At 39.1% G+C, this 21,246-nt stretch overlaps 2 protein-coding genes across 4 annotated transcripts; both read right to left on the minus strand.

Moving 5' to 3' along the window:
- Positions 1-903: 903 nt before the first annotated feature.
- Positions 904-8,975, minus strand: LOC145903423 (matrilin-4-like). 2 transcript variants are annotated; one of them, XM_082991514.1, is made up of 10 exons: positions 8,836-8,975; positions 8,301-8,472; positions 6,952-7,105; positions 6,428-6,519; positions 6,051-6,220; positions 5,264-5,371; positions 2,490-3,376; positions 2,209-2,342; positions 1,968-2,072; positions 904-1,343 (listed from the first exon to the last, which is right to left on the minus strand). In XM_082991514.1, the coding sequence occupies exons 1-7, from the start codon at positions 8,888-8,890 to the stop codon at positions 3,300-3,302; spliced, it is 828 nt and encodes a 275-aa protein (XP_082847640.1). In that variant the 5' UTR covers positions 8,891-8,975; the 3' UTR covers positions 904-1,343; positions 1,968-2,072; positions 2,209-2,342; positions 2,490-3,299. The 2 variants fall into 2 exon arrangements, with proteins under 2 accessions (XP_082847640.1, XP_082847636.1); XM_082991510.1 differs by having other exon boundaries at positions 2,209-3,376.
- Positions 8,976-14,403: 5,428 nt separating this feature from the next.
- On the minus strand, positions 14,404-21,180 carry LOC145902137 (collagen alpha-5(VI) chain-like). 2 transcript variants are annotated; one of them, XR_014402576.1, is made up of 8 exons: positions 21,042-21,180; positions 20,506-20,677; positions 19,160-19,313; positions 18,636-18,727; positions 18,259-18,428; positions 17,464-17,571; positions 15,376-15,578; positions 14,404-14,808 (listed from the first exon to the last, which is right to left on the minus strand). XR_014402576.1 is itself a non-coding variant. In XM_082990011.1 (7 exons), the coding sequence occupies exons 1-7, from the start codon at positions 21,094-21,096 to the stop codon at positions 15,451-15,453; spliced, it is 879 nt and encodes a 292-aa protein (XP_082846137.1). In that variant the 5' UTR covers positions 21,097-21,180; the 3' UTR covers positions 14,404-15,450. The 2 variants fall into 2 exon arrangements, 1 of the variants encoding a protein (XP_082846137.1); XM_082990011.1 differs by having other exon boundaries at positions 14,404-15,578.
- Positions 21,181-21,246: the final 66 nt, after the last annotated feature.

Genomic DNA, 21,246 nt, shown 5'->3' on the forward strand with positions numbered 1-21,246 from the left:
CACTTTGTGTACAGACACCCTTTTTTTCGTTTCGAGGGAAGCAACCGGCTTCATATCCGCCACATTCCAACTGAGTTACTTGATGCGCTTTACGACAGGTGATATTGGCGGGTTCACGGTCACGAGGCGAGAATCAAACCTACTTCTTGTGCCTTAAAATAGATAAATTTCGGTGTATTTTTAAGTATTTGGATTAATTTACAGCGGATCTTTAAGTTTGGCAAAGTAGATGAGGACAAAATTTTGAGCGCGTAATGAATAGTAATCGTAAACCGAACTGCTACAAACAGCTTTGTTAAACTTTATTCGTTTCTCAGAATAACAAGGTCTTCGTTTTCATCGATTACATATTTTGCTTATTCGTGCATGCGCCTTGTCGGCATCAAACTGAGAAATCAGCGCGATACAAAAGATTGGCAAAAGGGCATGTAACCGTTTTGAAGTTTAATTTGAAAGCAGGCAATAACCCACGATGTTGTGATGAGCTTTTGAACGCTCTAATAACAATTTCAATTTAATGGTTTCTGGTTATTTGCTGGTTTTTGGTTATTTGCTGGTTTATGGTTATTAGTTGCATTGCGCCTTTCTCTACCAACAATCCCAAGATACTTGGTTTTAATTCTCTTTCTTTTAATATGCTGACCCTTACCACGAACCAACTTGCATCAACGAGTAAGGTAACATTGTCATACTACTTTAGCAAGTTTAGCGAACTTTTGCGACACATCTAGCATGATGTGACAATACGAAAAAAAAAGTTTTTTACTCAACTTATGAAAGTATAAAGTGCGCATGTGCGAAAGTATCATGTCCTTTATTGCCATATATGCCACAAACAAACTCAGTTACAGAACTCAACACCCACGTAACCCAATAGCTAACCAAAAGACACAAACATTGAAATTAGTTTGATTCTTTTATTAGATGCTTTATCATCCGTAGATTGGTACGTGTTCAAAAACAACAATAAAATGTTGGTAGTTTTAGTTCGCTACTGTTAATCATAGCTGTCTTTCAAATTAAATTAAAGCAAAATTTCTACACTGAAGTGCATCGGTTCGTTATATGGGGGATCGTTACATGTTATAACCCATAACAGGAGATATGAACCTAAGGCTTCAATTCTCCGTCGCTTTTATCTTTCCAAACAAATTCTCCGAATCCGTAACCAGGGCCGTAACCGTAACCGGATCCAGAACCGGATCCGTCATCTCCATCATTGGGATCAACTGGCCTGGGCAAGTTTTCGCTTTTCCACTGTTCAAAGACCGTGTTGTATTCCTTCCAGGCCTATTGCCATTGTTTGGCCAACTTCAGGTATTCTGCACTGCAACTGCTGGTAGCTGTAAAAAGTTAAAAACCAATGTATAAGATTTTTCTGTTGCTTGCAATAAATCAACTGACTTTATTCTTATTCTGAAACATTTTAGAAGTTTGTTTACACACAACACATAAGTACAATGATATTCTGGTGTATGTTTAGGTATAATTGTAGAAACTACCCGTTTCGACTTGACGTATCGCTAGGGCCGGCGTGTCGATTTGGTGAACTATGATATATCGAACCGCAAAACTTAAGTTTATCATCTTATTTTCATTGAATATTTTTAAGTTTTTTGAGGGTCTTTAGAATTAACTAAAGTGATAAAATTAAAACGAATTTAAATTTTCTTTTTATTAAAGATAGCTTTGTTACGTCATAGAAACAATTGAAGGGTGATAAATAGCTTTGCGTCGGCCCAGGGAAACCATCAACATAAAAATCAGTCTCAAAATGAAAAAATCTTGTCTAAAAAATTAGTAATTTCACTTTAATTTTTTATTCGGACCAAATGCAAAAATAATCAAAGCGATATCTCGAAAACCAGAATAAGATTTTGCCAATGAGCAAAATAAATTCGTTACAACCTGGTGTTGAATTTGAATTAAATCTTTCCGGTTGCCTTGCTTGTAGCTGTATGACTTACCCGGCTTGGGATAGTTCTTTATTTCATCCTTGTAGGTTGTTGCAAAGTTGTAGAGATACTCAACATATTCTTTCGGGGGCTTTGGGTAGTTTCCATCGCCGTACGCTAAATAATCGTGTGGAAAATATTGTCAAAAAGGCGAAAATATGAAATTCCACTGAATTTCTATACTATTTATGATATCACAAGTATAAGTGCTTTATTTTGCTGGCTAAAAAGGGTAGCAACAAAGGTAATTCACCGACGGTTTAAAATAGTTGGCTTGGACTGTGGTCTACCCTTTGGAATGCTCATCTCTGGTCGGTTTTTGATCGTAATTTACTGGAATTGGAATTGCGTGTGGTCCTTCATCGCCACCTGCTGGTGAAGGGACATCTGCAAAAAAAGCCGTAGGCCGAAATAATCGTATGGAAAATATTGTTATGATGTGAAATTCCACAGAATTTCTACTATTTACGGCATCGCAATCAAAAGTGCGTTATTCTGTTTGCTAGAAAAGGTAACTACAAGTATTTCACTGACGGTTTAAAATGTTTGCTGGGTTGGAATGTGGGCCACTGTCCGGAGAGCGGCGATTTAGTGCACCGGCTGTGTCAAACTTTAGTGCATCCTTTTCGCCATCTGCTGGTGACGGGGAATCTGCAAAATAAGAGAAAGTTTAACTTTTGCAGAAATGATCAACAAGAATTCCTACCCCTTGCGACAGTCAGGGCCAACAGTGTCGCAAAAGTTGCAAAATTTGTTAAAATAGTCATTGTTAATTCCTATAAGTTGTACCAATTCGATCAAAAACCTTTTAAGAAAAATCTATTAGAGGTTCGTAAAAATAGGAATCTTTTTACGTCGATACTTTATTGTAAACAAATATTGGTCTGCTCCAACTCGGTATTGGAATACACCAAAATCTTCAATATATGCTTCGTTATAATACCGCACAGTGGAAAAAACACATCTACCAATGTGTTTTCAATCATGACAATGTTAACAACAATATGGGCCAGTCTTTTTATTTTCAGAATATTAACAAGTTACGGAAAAAAACTAAAAATGTTATATGTCCTCGATACAGCAAAATTTACTACACCATCGACTATTGCGGTTACAAAGCTTGAATATATTATCAACGGTACACAGAAACGACCTAAAATCAATTGAAGCTGTTCCGCATTTAATTACACCGTACGAAACAATTTCTCCGTGACTTACATGAACTATATATGAAATAAAAACTAAAATTTTCACGATACAACTCTACGCAAAGCTCCCGGTGAAGTTGATCTGCTAATTAATGTCTTTAATGTCGTTGTTGCAACTATTTCTTTTCCTCCAGCATTAGAATTCCACTATCCATTCGTCGAAGTACTTGTACCAGTCTTCTAACATCTTCGCATATGCACGAGAACAGGACTCTATTTGAACAAAACAAATTATTTAAACTTATTAGAACAGCAACAAAAAAGATTAAGGGTCACAACTAGGGGTGCTGGATGACCTTAAATAGCAGAAGGTCTTAACCAACATTTATATCTAACAGGTTCGCACTCGCTTCAGGTTCGTGGTTGTAGTAAACTACATATCCGACCATAATGATTCAGTATCTACGCACCCTAGAAGCAAATCTCGTCAAGTTTTGGGGTTTGTTAAGTTGCAAAATTTAAACAACGCAAATTGGCAATTTACTCTTTCAGTTGTTAAATAACTCAAGTGAGCTGTGTACAGTGTACACTGGTTAGCTAGGAAGACCCTCATGTTTTAGTCAATAGATGCTAGGAAAAGGTGCCACGTTTCAGTGTTATTGGAGCGTCGCAAGCTCACTTTAGTATTTCATTACATTTAATTCAATGTTAAACTGCGTGACCTTGCAACAGAGAATTATCGTCATAGGTCACCATAATACTCTGTCACAGGTGTAAGTGCGTCATCAGCTCGTGAAATTTAGGAACCACACAAGGTTATAGTCTGTACGACCAATGAAAACAACCTACAACTAAATCCAGCCCAACAACACGTTGAAATATTCTTAGATTTCAAAAATACCACCAGGCAGGGCCTTTCATATCATTGCTCTCAAACGAACTGACCCAAGGTCATTCAGTCAACACCAGCAATGACAAAAGCCTGGCCCATCCCTATTGGTCATAATGTTCAAAGAGATTACCGACGTGATATCCTATGCGTTTGATGGGAATTTTGTCATAAAGACACTGAGCTGCAGACAGGACCTAATGGTTTTAATCAGCCTTTGGTGTGATTTACTACGATCTTGTCAGCAAACTAGCTAAGCAAGACTTCCACTTTGTGGTGGTCACACAATTGGCTTGTTTCCGGCAGGTTGCACCTAGTTAAGATACTCAATGGTAGACGGCGACTGTATAGTATTTACGGTCGGTGGACCTGTCGGCAGCTCACAACAAAACCATTATTGGCTATGACACAATATTGACAGAATTTTGCAAAGCCAGCATAAAAAGTTTTACTTTGAAATGTCGCCCCACTAAACAGAAAAAGATTAGCCGTGGTTAACGGCCAAAAAATTTAAAATATATAGCTGCTTATGGGACATTTCGAAAAAAACAAACCCACGCTATTTGTCTTATGGGAGAGGCCAGTGCGCTGTTATTTTCACTTCCTGTGTACGCCAATAATTCTGACAATTTCATTAAACTTTAGCGAACTAAACCAAAGCAACACAAATAGAAATCCTACCGCTGACGAGCAACCTGAAAACACTTTTTATATTTCAGGTGACTTTTATATTTCTGATTAAAATAAATAAATGGGTGGATGTCAGACACAAATACGTTTACCCATGCAAAAAAAGTAATAATTCTGTAGCCAAGGACAATAGGATGAGCACTCACGAATGAAACGTATTTTGACTGATATTTGTGCGAAATGTATAAAAGGTAGCACTTCCTGAAGCTCCATTGCCTTAATGTGCTTTTGGCTTTGAATAAAGGCGTAGCAATTATGCGCTTTTCACTGCTTAATTTTACAGCTTTGTGAACAAAATTACCATTTATCTTGCAAGGGACTTCTGTTATTTCGCGATCTTAAAAACAAACACGTTTCCCCAATTTTTTATGCATCTTGAAGTAGCCTAGTCGAAAAGGCTGGGAGTTCGACTGTACGAAATAACTACAAGATGCGCTAACATGGCGCAAGTCTGAAACGTAAATGCGACGTGTTGTGTGTAAAGGGGGTTAATAATGACGAAATTGTGAACAGGCTTGTTGCTATCCTAACAGACTAGGGATTGTAACACAAACCAAAGTGATGCACTGGAGGTTGCTCACTTGTTGTTGCGGTGGATCTAGAGGTTATCGTTGGTGAAGAGGTCGTTGTTGGTGGAGAGGTTGTCGTTGGTGAAGGGGTTGTCGTTGGTGAAGGGGTTGTGGTTGGTTCTGTAATATTACGATTCGCAAACTGAAAATGCCATCAATTAAAAACTATAAACTTAATTTAGAAAACTTCCATGTTTTCATTATTTCAGGAAACTCAAACAGGGTAACAAAAAATCAACGCCGGTGATTTATTAGTTTGTAGATTCGGTTATGTAACATTACGAAAGATCATTATGCTGGCATTGATTATCTGTTACTCGTTTTGAGTTCCCTAAGTATATACTGATACGAAAAAGACTACTGCAATCTTTTATCACTGCTTCTGTTGTGTTTGCGAAAACTTCATACACGATTTTCACATGTATAGATTAGATTCATATTTAGAGGCAAGAACGACAATCATTGAGCTGCAGAGAGTAGTTTGGGTGGCACCCGAGCCTTAAGAACCGTTGGATACCGAGCAGTTTTTTGTCCATAGTGCGCTTGAAAAAGGTTCGCCTCTGTTTTTTGGTACTTAGTTGGGGGCCCAACTAAAATCCACGTTGAGTGAAGTACCACAGAGTGAAAAAGTATGCGCTTGCTAGTTTTACATCCATCAGTGCTATACAGTTACCGGGCGCACTGGTGAGACTTTATAGGTCGAAACAGTCAGCACTACTGTCTGTAGCTCATATGTTCATATAAATGGCAAAATATTACTTGCATGTTTTTCATAGCGACAATCTTCAAGCTGGCTTACCCGGAATAATCTCCATTACAACTGATTGCAAAACGCCTTCAAATGCTGCAAAGGTGGTTTTATGAACTCTCGAATTGGAATGCGCGATCGTCTGTAGTTGAGCCAAGTCCACATTTGGTCCAATTCCAATCGCGTACACCGTAATGTTGTTTTCTAGGGTCAGCGCGTTGCTGAAAAAGTAAATTTAGATGTCAGGAACAAGACTTGTGATGTCCCTGATGACGTAAACGTTCCCAACTATGTCGTCACAAAGTCATTTTGTTGTTAAATAAATTAACATTGGAGTTAGCTTGGAGTTATCCAATTCTGCTTAAAGTCTCCAATTAATTTTTCCAGCATTTCATACCTCGTCCATCTGTCGTTGTGAAAATACTCACCTAGCAGCAAGGTTTCCAGAGTCGATCGCCGGATCATCTGTGACCAAAACCAGAAACTTCTCAACAGAATTTGGAACCGACGAAAAGTAAACCTGTAAACACAAAACAAGCCACGCTTTGCCGACATTACATGATAGTGGGTGCTTAATGACAGAGGGTAACAGGATGTCCTGCATTAGGCGACTAATGCTGTTTGATGCGGCCACAAAACGAAACAGATAAATCATTAAATTCTGCAAAAACATATGTATGATATGAGTTCATGACAACTTGAATGTAAATAAAAATCTGGTACAAAATTAATAACTGCAAGCGAGTAACCAATGCTGGATTAAGGGCCTGCTGAACCTAAGGCAAATGGTGCAATGTGGCCTTAATATACACGTATTGCGCTCACCTAGAATAAGGGTAAAACACGGTAACAAATTCGTGTATTTGTGAATGGCGCTATGTGCGGCACCATATAAGTACTGATAAAATACCTCTATCGTAGTTTTTGATCTAGTTACAACTAACACACTCACGTTAACAACTCGGTTGAGAGCTGCAGCAGTGAAGGTATTCGCAGCCAACCGATGCGGCATGTTCGTGTTCACGGCATTGCGAACGCATGCAGTCGTATTGCAATCTCCGAACAGAAACGGTTCTTGGTAGAAAGCGTCGTTCAATGGGTTGATGCTGCAATAAAACAAACTTATTTAAGGTGGTGCATCGCTTTCCTTAACCCTAAACGACATACCACGACAAGTCATACACAGGAAAAAAACATGAGTCATTCTTCACAGGCGATGTTTAATTATAGGCGAAATATTAGAAAAAAAAACACGGCAATGAAGACAAATGACTCAGGGTTTTTTCTTGTACGACTTGTCGACAAAATCATCACGAATGACTTAATCATATACCCAGTCTTTGTTGCCCATAGGACTGTTTGTTGATGCAGATACTTATGAATGATTGCTATTCGATTTACCACGAGACATGCTTCTCGAAATGTTCACACCCAATGCGGCCAGGTGACAAGGTGTCAATATAAAATGTGCCACTCAATGTAATGACTTCAGCCATGTAAAAGGACCTGACCGGATGTTATTCGTCGTACTTGAGGGGCTGCACCATGTGTGAGAATCGTTTTATGCTTTCTATGTCACCGATATTTTTGTTGCTGTGACGCATGGACGCCAACAACCCTTTTTGAAAAACTGATATAACTTAACTGACCACAGTAAACGCTCTTGTCAAAGCGATCGTTTCGTTTTTTTTAACGATCCTCGGGCAATTTACTGGCTCGGTGAATTCCTCAACCACATTTCAGACAAATTAAATACTCGACAATAAACTTTTCCCATTCACAGTAAAGTTTACTCAGATTTCATGGGTGCGCGCGCTTGGGCTTTCAGCCCACAGGAATTGCGCAAACACAGAAATATTTTATAGATCACTGCAACTTTGTTTTTCCTGTGGTTATGTCGTCACAAAGGCCAAATGGGGTGGGGGTGGGCTTCCACTGTAAACACATTGAAATCTGCGGCATCGGTTTACGGTCCGTCGTCGCATCTCCAATACGCGATGTAATACGGGTAATAAACGATGCGTTGATTCGGGATTTTCTGACTATTGAATAAGTTAAACCGCATGAAATTGAAAATCTTTTTGTAATACCCAACAGTCAGTGCCCACACAACTACATGCACCAAAGATTGCAATCCACAGTTATTACAAGTTCTTCTACGTTACCATTCCTCTACATCGCAGCCGACTTATGTAAAACGCCCTTGATCAAATTCAACAAAACTCAACACTAATGGGGTTTAATTGATTGCGATATCGGTGAACCTCATAGTTAACGATGCATCTCTCCATGTTGACTTACTTTCGGACGTCCTGATTTCCAAACTGAACCATGGCTGCTTGTGTTGACCCAGATTCAAGTTGTAGAGACGGAGCCGCGTTGATAAAAGCGTTCTTGTATGTCACGAAATCTGCGTTGGATATGGATGACGTACTATCCACCAAGAACAACACGTATCTGGTCGCTTCCTGGCCTGACGATAAAGCGAATGATAAAAGATACGATGGAATGGTTTTGTGTTGGACAAGGGTGTTAAACTTTAGGTGCTGTTGGCTTTATTTACCTGCCAAATTATTGCGCCGTTTGGATACCTTTTCATTTGATGATGTAACGGTCATTCTAAGCTATATTTATTTGTAGCACTGTAGCATTAGTCATATTATTGCGTTATGACGTCTTCGTAAACCTTTAAGTTAGTCACAATCAAATATATTATTTATTTGTCCCAACAAGCGCAACACCCACGAAACGCGGGTTTTGTTGTGCTTTGTATTGGCATCACAGCATAGCAACATCGGTATGGACGAAGAATTTTGATAGAAGGGTAAAAAATTACCATTTGATCCCTTTAGTACAGCCAGGCCCATGAAGAGAATCAAGGCCAACTTCATTTTCACGGTAACAAAATATGCACAGCGTCCAGGTGAATCACAAAAATTACAATGAAATCCTGCAAAACCTTACAAATCTGTGCTGGGTTCTAGAGAAATGAAGTGGGCAAATGTAAAACCATCTAAGATATCTTTTCATACAACACCATGTACAAATCACACAGAACTTTTGTGTTAACAACCAACTTTAAACAATCCAGGCAACAGAAAATCTTAAATGCATTCTTGCGGACAACGCGCGTTTTTTTTTATGAAATCAAAATTGTTGAAACTTTGTCCTTGGCTGATTATAACTCGACCTGCGCAGCTGTGACACAAAAATATGCTGAATACGAACGCCGAGGTCCCATATTATCCAAAGCGTTGTGCTGCATTCATGTTCGTTAACGTGACCGCTAATTTAGGGTGTTGTTTTTTGAAAGGTTTATCGTTTGAAGAAAGCTTTTCTTCTTTTCTGTCCGGCTAATATCATGTAGTTTTGTGCACACAATGTTCCTTGTAGCCTTTTCTATAGCTGTGTATTTACCCGATAGATCTTGTGGACTATACCAGGACTAGCCAAACGAGAATTTTATGGTTACGATTACATTAATGTTACACAAACATAACATTTGACTGCAAATGTCACAAGCCCCGCATTTGTACAGGCATGCTGGGTGACTATATAAGTTCGTGAATTTTCTTAGTCGGTGCATCAAAAATTGCTTTACAAGGAATATCTAGAACCATATGACTGTCAAACATAATGGGTGCCGACATTTCATTCAACTGCAAGGGGTCTCAAGCGAATTAATGTTCTTCGCTACACCGATCACAATTTGTTTTCTTAGAAGTTAGTCCCAACTCATACGAAGCTAAACTAAACCAGGTTTTGCGCTTTCCGGAGATATAAGGCACATCTCGTCGAAATGAAACCGCACCGTGTTTACCGCGTAATTCATTCACCCTGCCCCCAGGGTCACACACCTGGCTGATAGCGGTTATAACACCCTGCTCTCAACGCCGAAAAACGTCATTTATTCGCACTAAACATCATTTTCAGTTGCAACATCCGGTTGGAAGGGCAAAATATTATCATCGCTCAGTCGCTGTAATGCTCTTAGCCTTCGCAGATTTTCGTCTGTGTTTATTTAACAAAAGTGAACGACACTTTGCGAGGTCGAGAACAATGAGCTCTCCAAAGTTCAAAATCGAGTTTAAAAGAAAGTTACGATAACAATTGTCCACAATTGACGTCACAATGTATTTTTCCTTACTTATATGATGGTGTGAATTTTGCGATGTCAAATCTAATGTCAATCTGAATTCATGGCCCTCGAAATGCGGCCGTAATTTATGCTAACTTAAAAATGTTAAAGGCTGCTTCCCCCACGCGAAACAAGCAGATTAAAGTCTAGAATTTAGCAAAAAATCACGTCACTGTCATCTTGTATCCTTTAGTATTAATATCCTGTAACATTGAACCCTCAGGGCCATACGTTTTGTACAGTCGACACGGTCCTTGTCAAAAAACTGAGTTTTGCAACGCCGTAACACCGAAACTTCCCGTTGGGTCGCAGTTATAAGATGGTGCAGGTTGTAGCGTTTTGTGACAAAAGTATCCAAAAACTACACAAATGTTAGTGGAATACACTAAAGAAGAAAGCGACTAATCCATGTACATTTGTGAGGGAATTAACGTTTAATTGTTGATCGTTTAACTTCCTAATCCTGAACTTTTATCATAAAGTTATTTATGTCGTGTTTCCAAAACCTTTTGTCTGGGGAACCTTGCAAAGTCATTTCACGTGACTAAAGTCTTGACGAACAAACAAGATAATGGAACACTTTATATATATATTATTTTGATAATCCTGTCAGTCCTCTGGTGATCTGGGAAATACACAATACACCGGCTACACGCCCTCACGTGAAATGTCGTTTTGCAAACACGTATCTTCGCCTTTTTGCAATTGCGGTTAAAACCAAGAGACACAATCACTAGAGCATGTCATAGCACTGAAGAACACGATGTAACGACAGACGAAAACCGCTGTCTTCAAGTGGATGGGGCGTCTAGCGTCCAATTCAATGCGCAATTACAAGTTTTGAATCGCAACCGCCACCAAAGTTTATGGATCCGCCTTTGGTTGAAACTGCATTGTTTTGGTTGATTGTTAATCGGATTAAATCAAAAGCATATTCCTACTCTGCCACCCCGTTCACCAAGTGTATTGCTGCACGCCAATTGCTATTCTAGCATTTTACTCAAAACCGAGACATATTTAAAACATAAACGTTGCCTTGAAATGTCGGTAAGCTGATTTACAAACATGAAGTGACATTATCGCAATACTGCAATACAACATTCTGTTAAACAACCACGCAGAAGTTTCATTGCTATCTAGTCTATAGTCTACACATGATATGCACTAAACGCTATTTAACTTCATACTAAACCCCACTCCATGGTCACGCCATGTTTTGATATACTGTACTAGGCGATAAACGAACGATTAACAATGCAGTGTTCCAATACACGCCGCGTAACAAACAGGCATTGATAAAAACAATAGCAAAACCTGGAGATTTGCCACGTCATTCTGCGCAAAACAGGAAGAATAGATTGCGCTCTATTTGCCAGTACGCATCTCCTACCCTTAACGTTGTCTCCCGCAGTCCGATTGTTTACCACATGCATATTTAGCACTTGGTGGTAACTAACCTGTACTCACGGTTTCTTTTCAGACATAAAATATAGTTAAAACCATATAAATGTAACGTAACGTTATCAACAACGTTTAAACTACAGCCATTAAATTGTTGTGAGTAAAAACAGATTCTACAGCGTCTGCTGGGTCTCTTTGACACAAGGCCTGGATTCTATTTCAATAAGCGATACTGACGATGCCCACAAGTATAGCCCAATTACAAAACCCTGTGAAACAATTGGTTTCAAACGACTGATTTAATACAAGATTTGTTAAAAATCTGCTACTATGTCTTTATTGACTATAAAGCTATCAGGATAGTCTGACAAATAGACTCTGCAGGCCTGGAACGTGTTAATAGTCCTGACTTTATCACAAATCGACCGCGACGGATGATCCTATGACGACGATTTTTACGTCACAGTAGGCTTTGTTGACTACTATGGAGAAAATGTTTCTCGACTTTGGCGAAGTTGGGCTGAAAAACAAATTCGTATGTCACCTTGCAATATAAAAAAGATACTCGTCACGAATTGGAGCTCAGCCCACCCTTGTAGAACTGCACGGTTCCCGCTAAACCTCAACTTCGCCTCCAATAAAAAGCGTTCAGTTCAGTGTCCACGGTGGTTGCACTTTGTGTACAGACACCTTTTTTTCGTTTCGCGGGGAGCAATCTGCTCCATATACCGCCACATTCCAACTGAGTCACTTCATGCGCTTTACGACAGGTGATATTGGCGGGTTCACGGTCACGAGGCGAGAATTAAACCTACTTCTTGTGCCATAAAATAGATAAATTTCGGTGTATTTAAAGTATTTGGATTAATTTACAGCGGATCTTTAAGTTTGGCGAAGTAGATGATGACAAAATTTTGAATGCGCCTTATGAATAGTAATCGTAAACCGAACTGCTACAAACAGCTTTGTTAACCTTTATTCGTTTCTCAGAATAACAAAGTCTTCGTTTTCACCGATTACATATTTTGCTTATTCGTGCGCCTTGTCGGCATTAAACTGAGAAATCAGCGCGATACAAAAATTGGCAAAAGGGCATGTAACCGTTTTGAAGTTTAATTTGAAAGCAGGCAATAACCCACGATGTTGTGATGAGCTTTTGAACGCTCTAATAACAATTTCAATTTGCTGGTTTCTGGTTATTAGTTGCATTGCGCCTTTCTCTACCAACAATCCCAAGATACTTGGTTTTAATTCTTTTTCTTTTAATATGCTGACCCTTACCACGAACCAACTTGCATCAACGAGTAAGGTAACATTGTCATACTACTTTAGCAAGTTTAGTGAACTTTTGCGACACATCTAGCATGATGTAATAATACAAAAAAAAAGTTTTTTACCCAACTTATGAAAGTATAAAGTGCGCATGTGCGAAAGTATCATGTCCTTCATTGCCATATGCCACGAACAAACTCAGTTACAGAACTCAACACCCGCATAACCCACTGGCTAACCAAACGATTCAAGCATTGAAATTAGTTTGATTCTTTTATTAGATGCTTTATCATCCGTAGATTGGTACGTGTTCAAAAACAACAATAAAATGTTGGTAGTTTTAGTTCGCTACTGTTAATCATAGCTGTCTTTCAAATTAAATTAAAGCAAAATTTCTACACTAAAGTGCATCGGTTCGTTATATGGGGGATCGTTACATGTTATAACCCATAGCAGGAGATATGAACCTAAGGCTTCAATTCTCCGTCGCTTTTATCTTCCCAAACCAATTCTCCGAATCCGTAACCAGGGCCGTAACCGTACCCGGATCCATAACCGGATCCGCCATCTCCATCATTGGGATCAACTGGCCTGGGCAAGTTTTCGCTTTTCCACTGTTCAAAGACCGTGTTGTATTCCTTCCAGGCCTCTTGCCATTGTCTGGCCAACTTCAGGTATTCTGCACTGCAACTGCTGGTAGCTGTAAAAAGTTAAAAACCAATGTATAAGAATTTTCTGTTGCTTGCAATAAATCAACTGACTTTATTCTTATTCTGAAACATTTTAGAAGTTTGTTTACACACAACACATAAGTACAATGATATTCTGGTGTATGTTTAGGTATAATTGTAGAAACTACGATATGCGTTTCGACTTGACGTATCGCTAGGGCCGGCGTGTCGATTTGGCGAACTATGATATATCGAACCGCATATCGTAGCCTATATCGCAGAACTTAAGTTTATCATCATATTTTCAATGAATATTTTTAGTTTTTTGAGGGTCTTTAGAATTAACTAAAGTGATAAAATTAAAACGAATTTGAACTTTCTCTTTGTAAATGATAGCTTTGTTACGTCATAGAAACGATTGAAGGGTGAAAAATAGCATTGCGTCGGCCTTGGAAAACCATTAACATAAAAATCAGTCGCAAAATAGAGATATCTTGTCTAACAAATTAGTTACTTCACTTTCATTTTTTGCGGGCCGAATGAATAAAAAAATAGCTATACGCCTTACCAGGTTTGGGATAGTGCTTTATTTCATCCTTGTAGGTTGTTGCAAAGTTGTAGAGATACTCAACATATTCTTTCGGGGGCTTTGGGTAGTTTCCATCGCCGTACGCTGAATAATCATGTGGAAAATATTGTCAAAACGGCGAAAATATGAAATTCCACTGAATTTCTATACTATTTATGATATCACAAGTATAAGTGCGTTATTATGCTTGCTAAAAAGGGTAGCAACAAAGATAATTCACCGACGGTTTAAAATAGTTGGCTTGGACTGTAGGCTACCGTTCAGAATGCGGCTAGTTAGTGCATTGACTTCATGCTAAACTTTATTGCAGAACTATATCCTCACCATTTTGAATTTCCTCTTTCACTTGTTCCGGGTTGTTTGCGAAATACTTTATCACAGCTTGCAATTCATCTCTGGTCGGTTTTTGATTGTAATTCACTGGAATTGGAATTGCGTGTGGTCCTTCATCGCCACCTGCTGGTAAAGGGACATCTGCAAAAAAAGCCGTAGGCCGAAATAATCGTATGGAAAATATTGTTATAATGTGAAATTCCACAGAATTTCTACTATTTACGGCATCGCAATCAAAAGTGCGTTATTCTGTTTGCTAGAAAAGGTAACTACAAGTATTTCACTGACGGTTTAAAATGTTTGCTGGGTTGGAATGTGGGCCACTGTCCGGAGAGCGGCGATTTAGTGCACCGGCTGTGTCAAACTTTAATGCATCCTTTTCGCCATCTGCTGGTGACGGGTAATCTGCAAAATAAGAGAAAGTTTAACTTTTGCAGAAATGATCAACAAGAATTCCTACCCCTTGCGACAGTCAGGGCCAACAGTGTCGCAAAAGTTGCAAAATTTGTTAAAAAAGTCATTGTTAATTCCTATAAGTTGTACCAATTGGATCAAAAACCTTTTAAGAAAAATCTATTAGAGGTTCGTAAAAATAGGAATCTTTTTACGTCGATACTTTATTGTAAACAAATATTGGTCTGCTCCAACTCGGTATTGGAATACACCAAAATCTTCAATATATGCTTCGTTGTAATACCGCACAGTGGAAAAAACACATCTACCAATGTGTTTTCAATCATGACAATGTTAACAACAATATGGGCCAGTCTTTTTATTTTCAGAATATTAACAAGTTACGGAAAAAAACTAAAAATGTTATATGCCCTCGATACAGCAAAATTTACTACACCATCGACTATTGCGGTTACAAAGCTTGAATATATTATCAACGGTACACAGAAACGACCTAAAACCAACTGAAGCTATTCCGCATTTAATTACACCGTACGAAACAATTTCTCCGTGACTTACATGAACTACTTATGAAGAAAAAACTAAAATTTTCACGATACAACTCTACGCAAAGCTCCCGGTGAAGTTGATCTGCTAATTAATGTCTTTAATGTCGTTGTTGCAACTATTTCTTTTCCTCCAGCATTCGAATTCCACTATCCATTCGTCGAAGTACTTGTACCAGTCTTCTAACATCTTCGCATATGCACGAGAACAGGACTCTATTTGAACAAAACAAATTATTTAAACTTATTAGAACAGCAACAAAAAAGATTAAGGGTCACAACTAGGGGTGCTGGATGACCTTAAATAGCAGAAGGTCTTAACCAACATTTATATCTAACAGGTTCGCACTCGCTTCAGGTTCGTGGTTGTAGTAAACTACATATCCAACCATAATGATTCAGTATCTACGCACCCTAGAAGCAAATCTCGTCAAGTTTTAGGGTTTGTTAAGTTGCAAAATTTAAATAACGCAAATTGGCAATTTACTCTTTCAGTTGTTAAATAACTCAAGTGAGCTGTGTACAGTGTACACTGGTTAGCTAGGAAGACCCTCATGTTTTAGTCAATAGATGCGAGGAAAAGGTGCCACGTTTCAGTGTTATTGGAGCGTCGCAAGCTCACTTTAGTATTTCATTACATTTAATTCAATGTTAAACTACGTGACCTTGCAACAGAGAATTATCGTCATAGGTCACCACAATACTCTGTCACAGGTGTAAGTGCGTCATCAGCTCGTGAAATTTAGGAACCACACAAGGTTATAGTCTGTACGACCAATGAAAACAACCTACAACTAAATCCAGCCCAACAACACGTTGAAATATTCTTAGATTTCAAAAATACCACCTCCCTGCCTTTCATATCATTGCTCTCAAACGAACTGACCCAAGGTCATTCAGTCAACACCAGCAATGACAAAAGCCTGGCCCATCCCTATTGGTCATAATGTTCAAAGAGATTACCGACATGATATCCTATGCGTTTGATGGGAATTTTGTCATAAAGACACTGAGCTGCAGACAGGACCTAATGGTTTTAATCAGCTTTTGGTGTGATTTACTACGATCTTGTCAGCAAACTAGCTAAGCAAGACTTCCACTTTGTGGTGGTAACACAATTGGCTTGTTTCCGGCAGGTTGCACCTAGTTAAGATACTCAATGGTTGACGGCGACTGAATAGTATTTGCGGTCGGTGGACCTGTCGGCAGCTCACAACAAAACCATTATTGGCTATGACACAATATTGACAGAATTTTGCAAAGCCAGCATAAAAAGTTTTACTTTGAAATGTCGCCCCACTAAACAGAAAAAGATTAGCCGTGGTTAACGGACAAAAAATTTAAAATATATAGCTGCTTATGGGACATTTCGAAAAAAACAAACCCACGCTATTTGTCTTATGGGAGAGGCCAGTGCGCTGTTATTTTCACTTCCTGTGTACGCCAATAATTCTGACAATTTCATTTAACTTTAGCGAACTAAACCAAAGCAACACAAATAGAAATCCTACCGCTGACGAGCAACCTGAAAACACTTTTTATATTTCAGGTGACTTTTATATTTCTGATTAAAATAAATAAATGGGTGGATGTCAGACACAAATACGTTTACCCATGCAAAAAAAGTAATAATTCTGTAGCCAAGGACAATAGGATGAGCACTCACGAATGAAACGTATTTTGACTGATATTTGTGCGAAATGTATAAAAGGTAGCACTTCCTGAAGCTCCATTGCCTTAATGTGCTTTTGGCTTTGAATAAAGGCGTAGCAATTATGCGCTTTTCACTGCTTAATTTTACAGCTTTGTGAACAAAATTACCATTTATCTTGCAAGGGACTTCTGTTATATCGCGATCTTAAAAACAAACAAGTTTCCCCAATTTTTTATGCATCTTGAAGTAGCCTAGTCGAAAAGGCTGGGAGTTCGACTGTACGAAATAACTACAAGATGCGCTAACATGGCGCAAGTCTGAAACGTAAATGCGACGTGTTGTGTGTAAAGGGGGTTAATAATGACGAAATTGTGAACAGGCTTGTTGCTATCCTAACAGACTATGGATTGTAACACAAACCAAAGTGTTGCACTGGAGGTTGCTCACTTGTTGTTGCGGTGGATCTAGAGGTTATCGTTGGTGAAGAGGTCGTTGTTGGTGGAGAGGTTGTCGTTGGTGAAGGGGTTGTCGTTGGTGAAGGGGTTGTGGTTGGTTCTGTAATATTACGATTCGCAAACTGAAAATGCCATCAATTAAAAACTATAAACTTAATTTAGAAAACTTCCATGTTTTCATTATTTCAGGAAACTCAAACAGGGTAACAAAAAATCAACGCCGGTGATTTATTAGTTTGTAGATTCGGTTATGTAACATTACGAAAGATCATTATGCTGGCATTGATTATCTGTTACTCGTTTTGAGTTCCCTAAGTATATACTGATACGAAAAAGACTACTGCAATCTTTTATCACTGCTTCTGTTGTGTTTGCGAAAACTTCATACACGATTTTCACATGTATAGATTAGATTCATATTTAGAGGCAAGAACGACAATCATTGAGCTGCAGAGAGTAGTTTGGGTGGCACCCGAGCCTTAAGAACCGTTGGATACCGAGCAGTTTTTTGTCCATAGTGCGCTTGAAAAAGGCTCGCCTCTGTTTTTTGGTACTTAGTTGGGGGCCCAACTAAAATCCACGTTGAGTGAAGTATCACAGAGTGAAAAAGTATGCGCTTGCTAGTTTTACATCTATCAGTGCTATACAGTTACCGGGCGCACTGGTGAGACTTTATAGGTCGAAACAGTGTGCACTGCTGTCTGCAGCTCATATGTTCATATATAAATGGCAAAATATTACTTAAAAATGCATGTTTTTCATAGCGACAATCTTCAAGCTGGCTTACCCGGAATAATCTCCATTACAACTGATTGCAAAACGCCTTCAAATGCTGCAAAGGTGGTTTTATTAACTCTCGAATTGGAATGCGCGATCGCCTGTAGTTGAGCCAAGTCCACATTTGGTCCAATTCCAATCGCGTACACCGTAATATTGTTTTCTAGGGTCAGCGCGTTGCTGAAAAAGTAAATTTAGATGTCAGGAACAAGACTTGTGATGTCCCTGATGACGTAAACGTTCCCAACTATGTCGTCACAAAGTCATTTTGTTGTTAAATAAATTAACATTGGAGTTAGCTTGGAGTTATCCAATTCTGCTTAAAGTCTCCAATTAATTTTTCCAGCATTTCATACCTCGTCCATCTGTCGTTGTGAAAATACTCACCTAGACGCCAGGTTTCCAGAGTCGATCGCCGGATCATCTGTGACCAAAACTAGAAACTTCTCAGCAGAATTTGGAACCGACGAAAAGTAAACCTGTAAACACAAAACAAGCCACGCTTTGCCGACATTACATGATAGTGGGTGCTTAATGACAGAGGGTAACAGGATGTCCTGCATTAGGCGACTAATGCTGTTTGATGCGGCCACAAAACGAAACAGATAAATCATTAAATTCCGCAAAAACATATGTATGATATGAGTTCATGACAACTTGAATGTAAATAAAAATCTGGTACAAAATTAATAACTGCAAGCGAGTAACCAATGCTGGATTAAGGGCCTGCTGAACCTAAGGCAAATGGTGCCATGTGGCCTTAATATACACGTATTGCGCTCACCTAGAATAAGGGTAAAACACGGTAACAAATTCGTGTATTTGTGAATGGCGCTATGTGCGGCACCATATAAGTACTGATAAAATACCTCTATCGTAGTCTTTCATCTAGTTACAACTAACACACTCACGTTAACAACTCGGTTGAGAGCTGCAGCAGTGAAGGTATTCGCAGCCAACCGATGCGGCATGTTCGTGTTCACGGCATTGCGAACGCATGCAGTCGTATTGCAATCTCCGAACAGAAACGGTTCTTGGTAGAAAGCGTCGTTCAATGGGTTGATGCTGCAATAAAACAAACTTATTTAAGGTGGCGCATCGCTTTCCTTAACCCTAAACGACATACCACGACAAGTCATACACAGAAAAAAAACATGAGTCATTCTTCACAGGCGATGTTTAATTATAGGCGAAATATTAGAAAAAAAACACGGCAATGAAGACAAATGACTCAGGGTTTTTTCTTGTACGACTTGTCGACAAAATCATCACGAATGATTTAATCATATACCCAGTCTTTGTTGCCCATAGGACTGTTTGTTGATGCAGATACTTATGAATGATTGCTATTCGATTTACCACGAGACATGCTTCTCGAAATGTTCACACCCAATGCGGCCAGGTGACAAGGTGTCAATATAAAATGTGCCACTCAATGTAATGACTTCAGTCATGCAAAAGGACCTGACCGGATGTTATTCGTCGTACTTGAGTGGCTGCACCATGTGTGAGAATCGTTTTATGCTTTCTATGTCACCGATATTTTTGTTGCTGCGACGCATGGATGCCAACAACCCTTTTTGAAAAACTGATGTAACTTAACTGACCACAGTAAACGCTCTTGTCAAAGCGACCGTTTCGTTTTTTTAACGATCCTCGGCAATTTACTGGCTCGGTGAATTCCTCAACCACATTTCAGACAAATTAAATACTCGACAATAAACTTTTCCCATTCACAGTAAAGTTTACTCAGATTTCATGGGTGCGCGCGCTTGGGCTTTCAGCCCACAGGAATTGCGCAAACACAGAAATATTTTATAGATCACTGCAACTTTGTTTTTCCTGTGGTTATGTCGTCACAAAGGCCAAATGGGGTGGGGGTGGGCTTCCACTGTAAACACATTGAAATCTGCGGCATCGGTTTACGGTCCGTCGTCGCATCTCCAATACGCGATGTAATACGGGTAATAAACGATGCGTTGATTCGGGATTTTCTGACTATTGAATAAGTTAAACCGCATGAAATTGAAAATCTTTTTGTAATACCCAACAGTCAGTGCCCACACAACTACATGCACCAAAGATTGCAATCCACAGTTATTACAAGTTCTTCTACGTTACCATTCCTCTACATCGCAGCCGACTTATGTAAAACGCCCTTGATCAAATTCAACAAAACTCAATACTAATGGGGTTTAATTGATTGCGATATCGGTGAACCTCATAGTTAACGATGCATCTCTCCATGTTGACTTACTTTCGGACGTCCTGATTTCCAAACTGAACCATGGCTGCTTGTGTTGACCCAGATTCAAGTTGTAGAGACGGAGCCGCGTTGATAAAAGCGTTCTTGTATGTCACGAAATCTGCGTTGGATATGGATGACGTACTATCCACCAAGAACAACACGTATCTGGTCGCTTCCTGGCCTGACGATAAAGCGAATGATAAAAGATACAGTGGAATGGTTTTGTGTTGGACAAGGGTGTTAAATCCTTGGGTGCTGTTGGCTTTATTTACCTGCCAAATTATTACCCTGTTTGGATACCTTTTCATTTGATGATATAACGGTCATTCTAAGCTATATTTATTTGTAGCACTGTAGCATTAGTCATATTATTGCGTTATGACGTCTTCGTAAACCTTTAAGTTAGTCACAATCAAATTTATTATTTCTTTGTCCCAACAAGCGCAACACCCACGAAACGCGGGTTTTGTTGTGCTTCGTATTGGCATCACAGCATAGCAACATCGGTATGGACGAAGAATTTTGATAGAAGGGTAAAAAATTACCATTTGATCCCTTTAGTACAGCCAGGCCCATGAAGAGAATCAAGGCCAACTTCATTTTCTCGGTAACACAATATGCACAGCGTCCAGGTGAATCAAAAAATTACAATGAAATCCTGCAAAACCTTACAAATCTTTGCTGGGTTCTAGAGAAATGAAGTGGGCAAATGTAAAACCATCTAAGATATTTTTTATAAGATCAAAATTG

This window comes from Ascidia mentula, chromosome 1, assembly GCF_947561715.1.
Source record: "Ascidia mentula chromosome 1, kaAscMent1.1, whole genome shotgun sequence".
Lineage (NCBI taxonomy): Eukaryota > Metazoa > Chordata > Ascidiacea > Phlebobranchia > Ascidiidae > Ascidia > Ascidia mentula.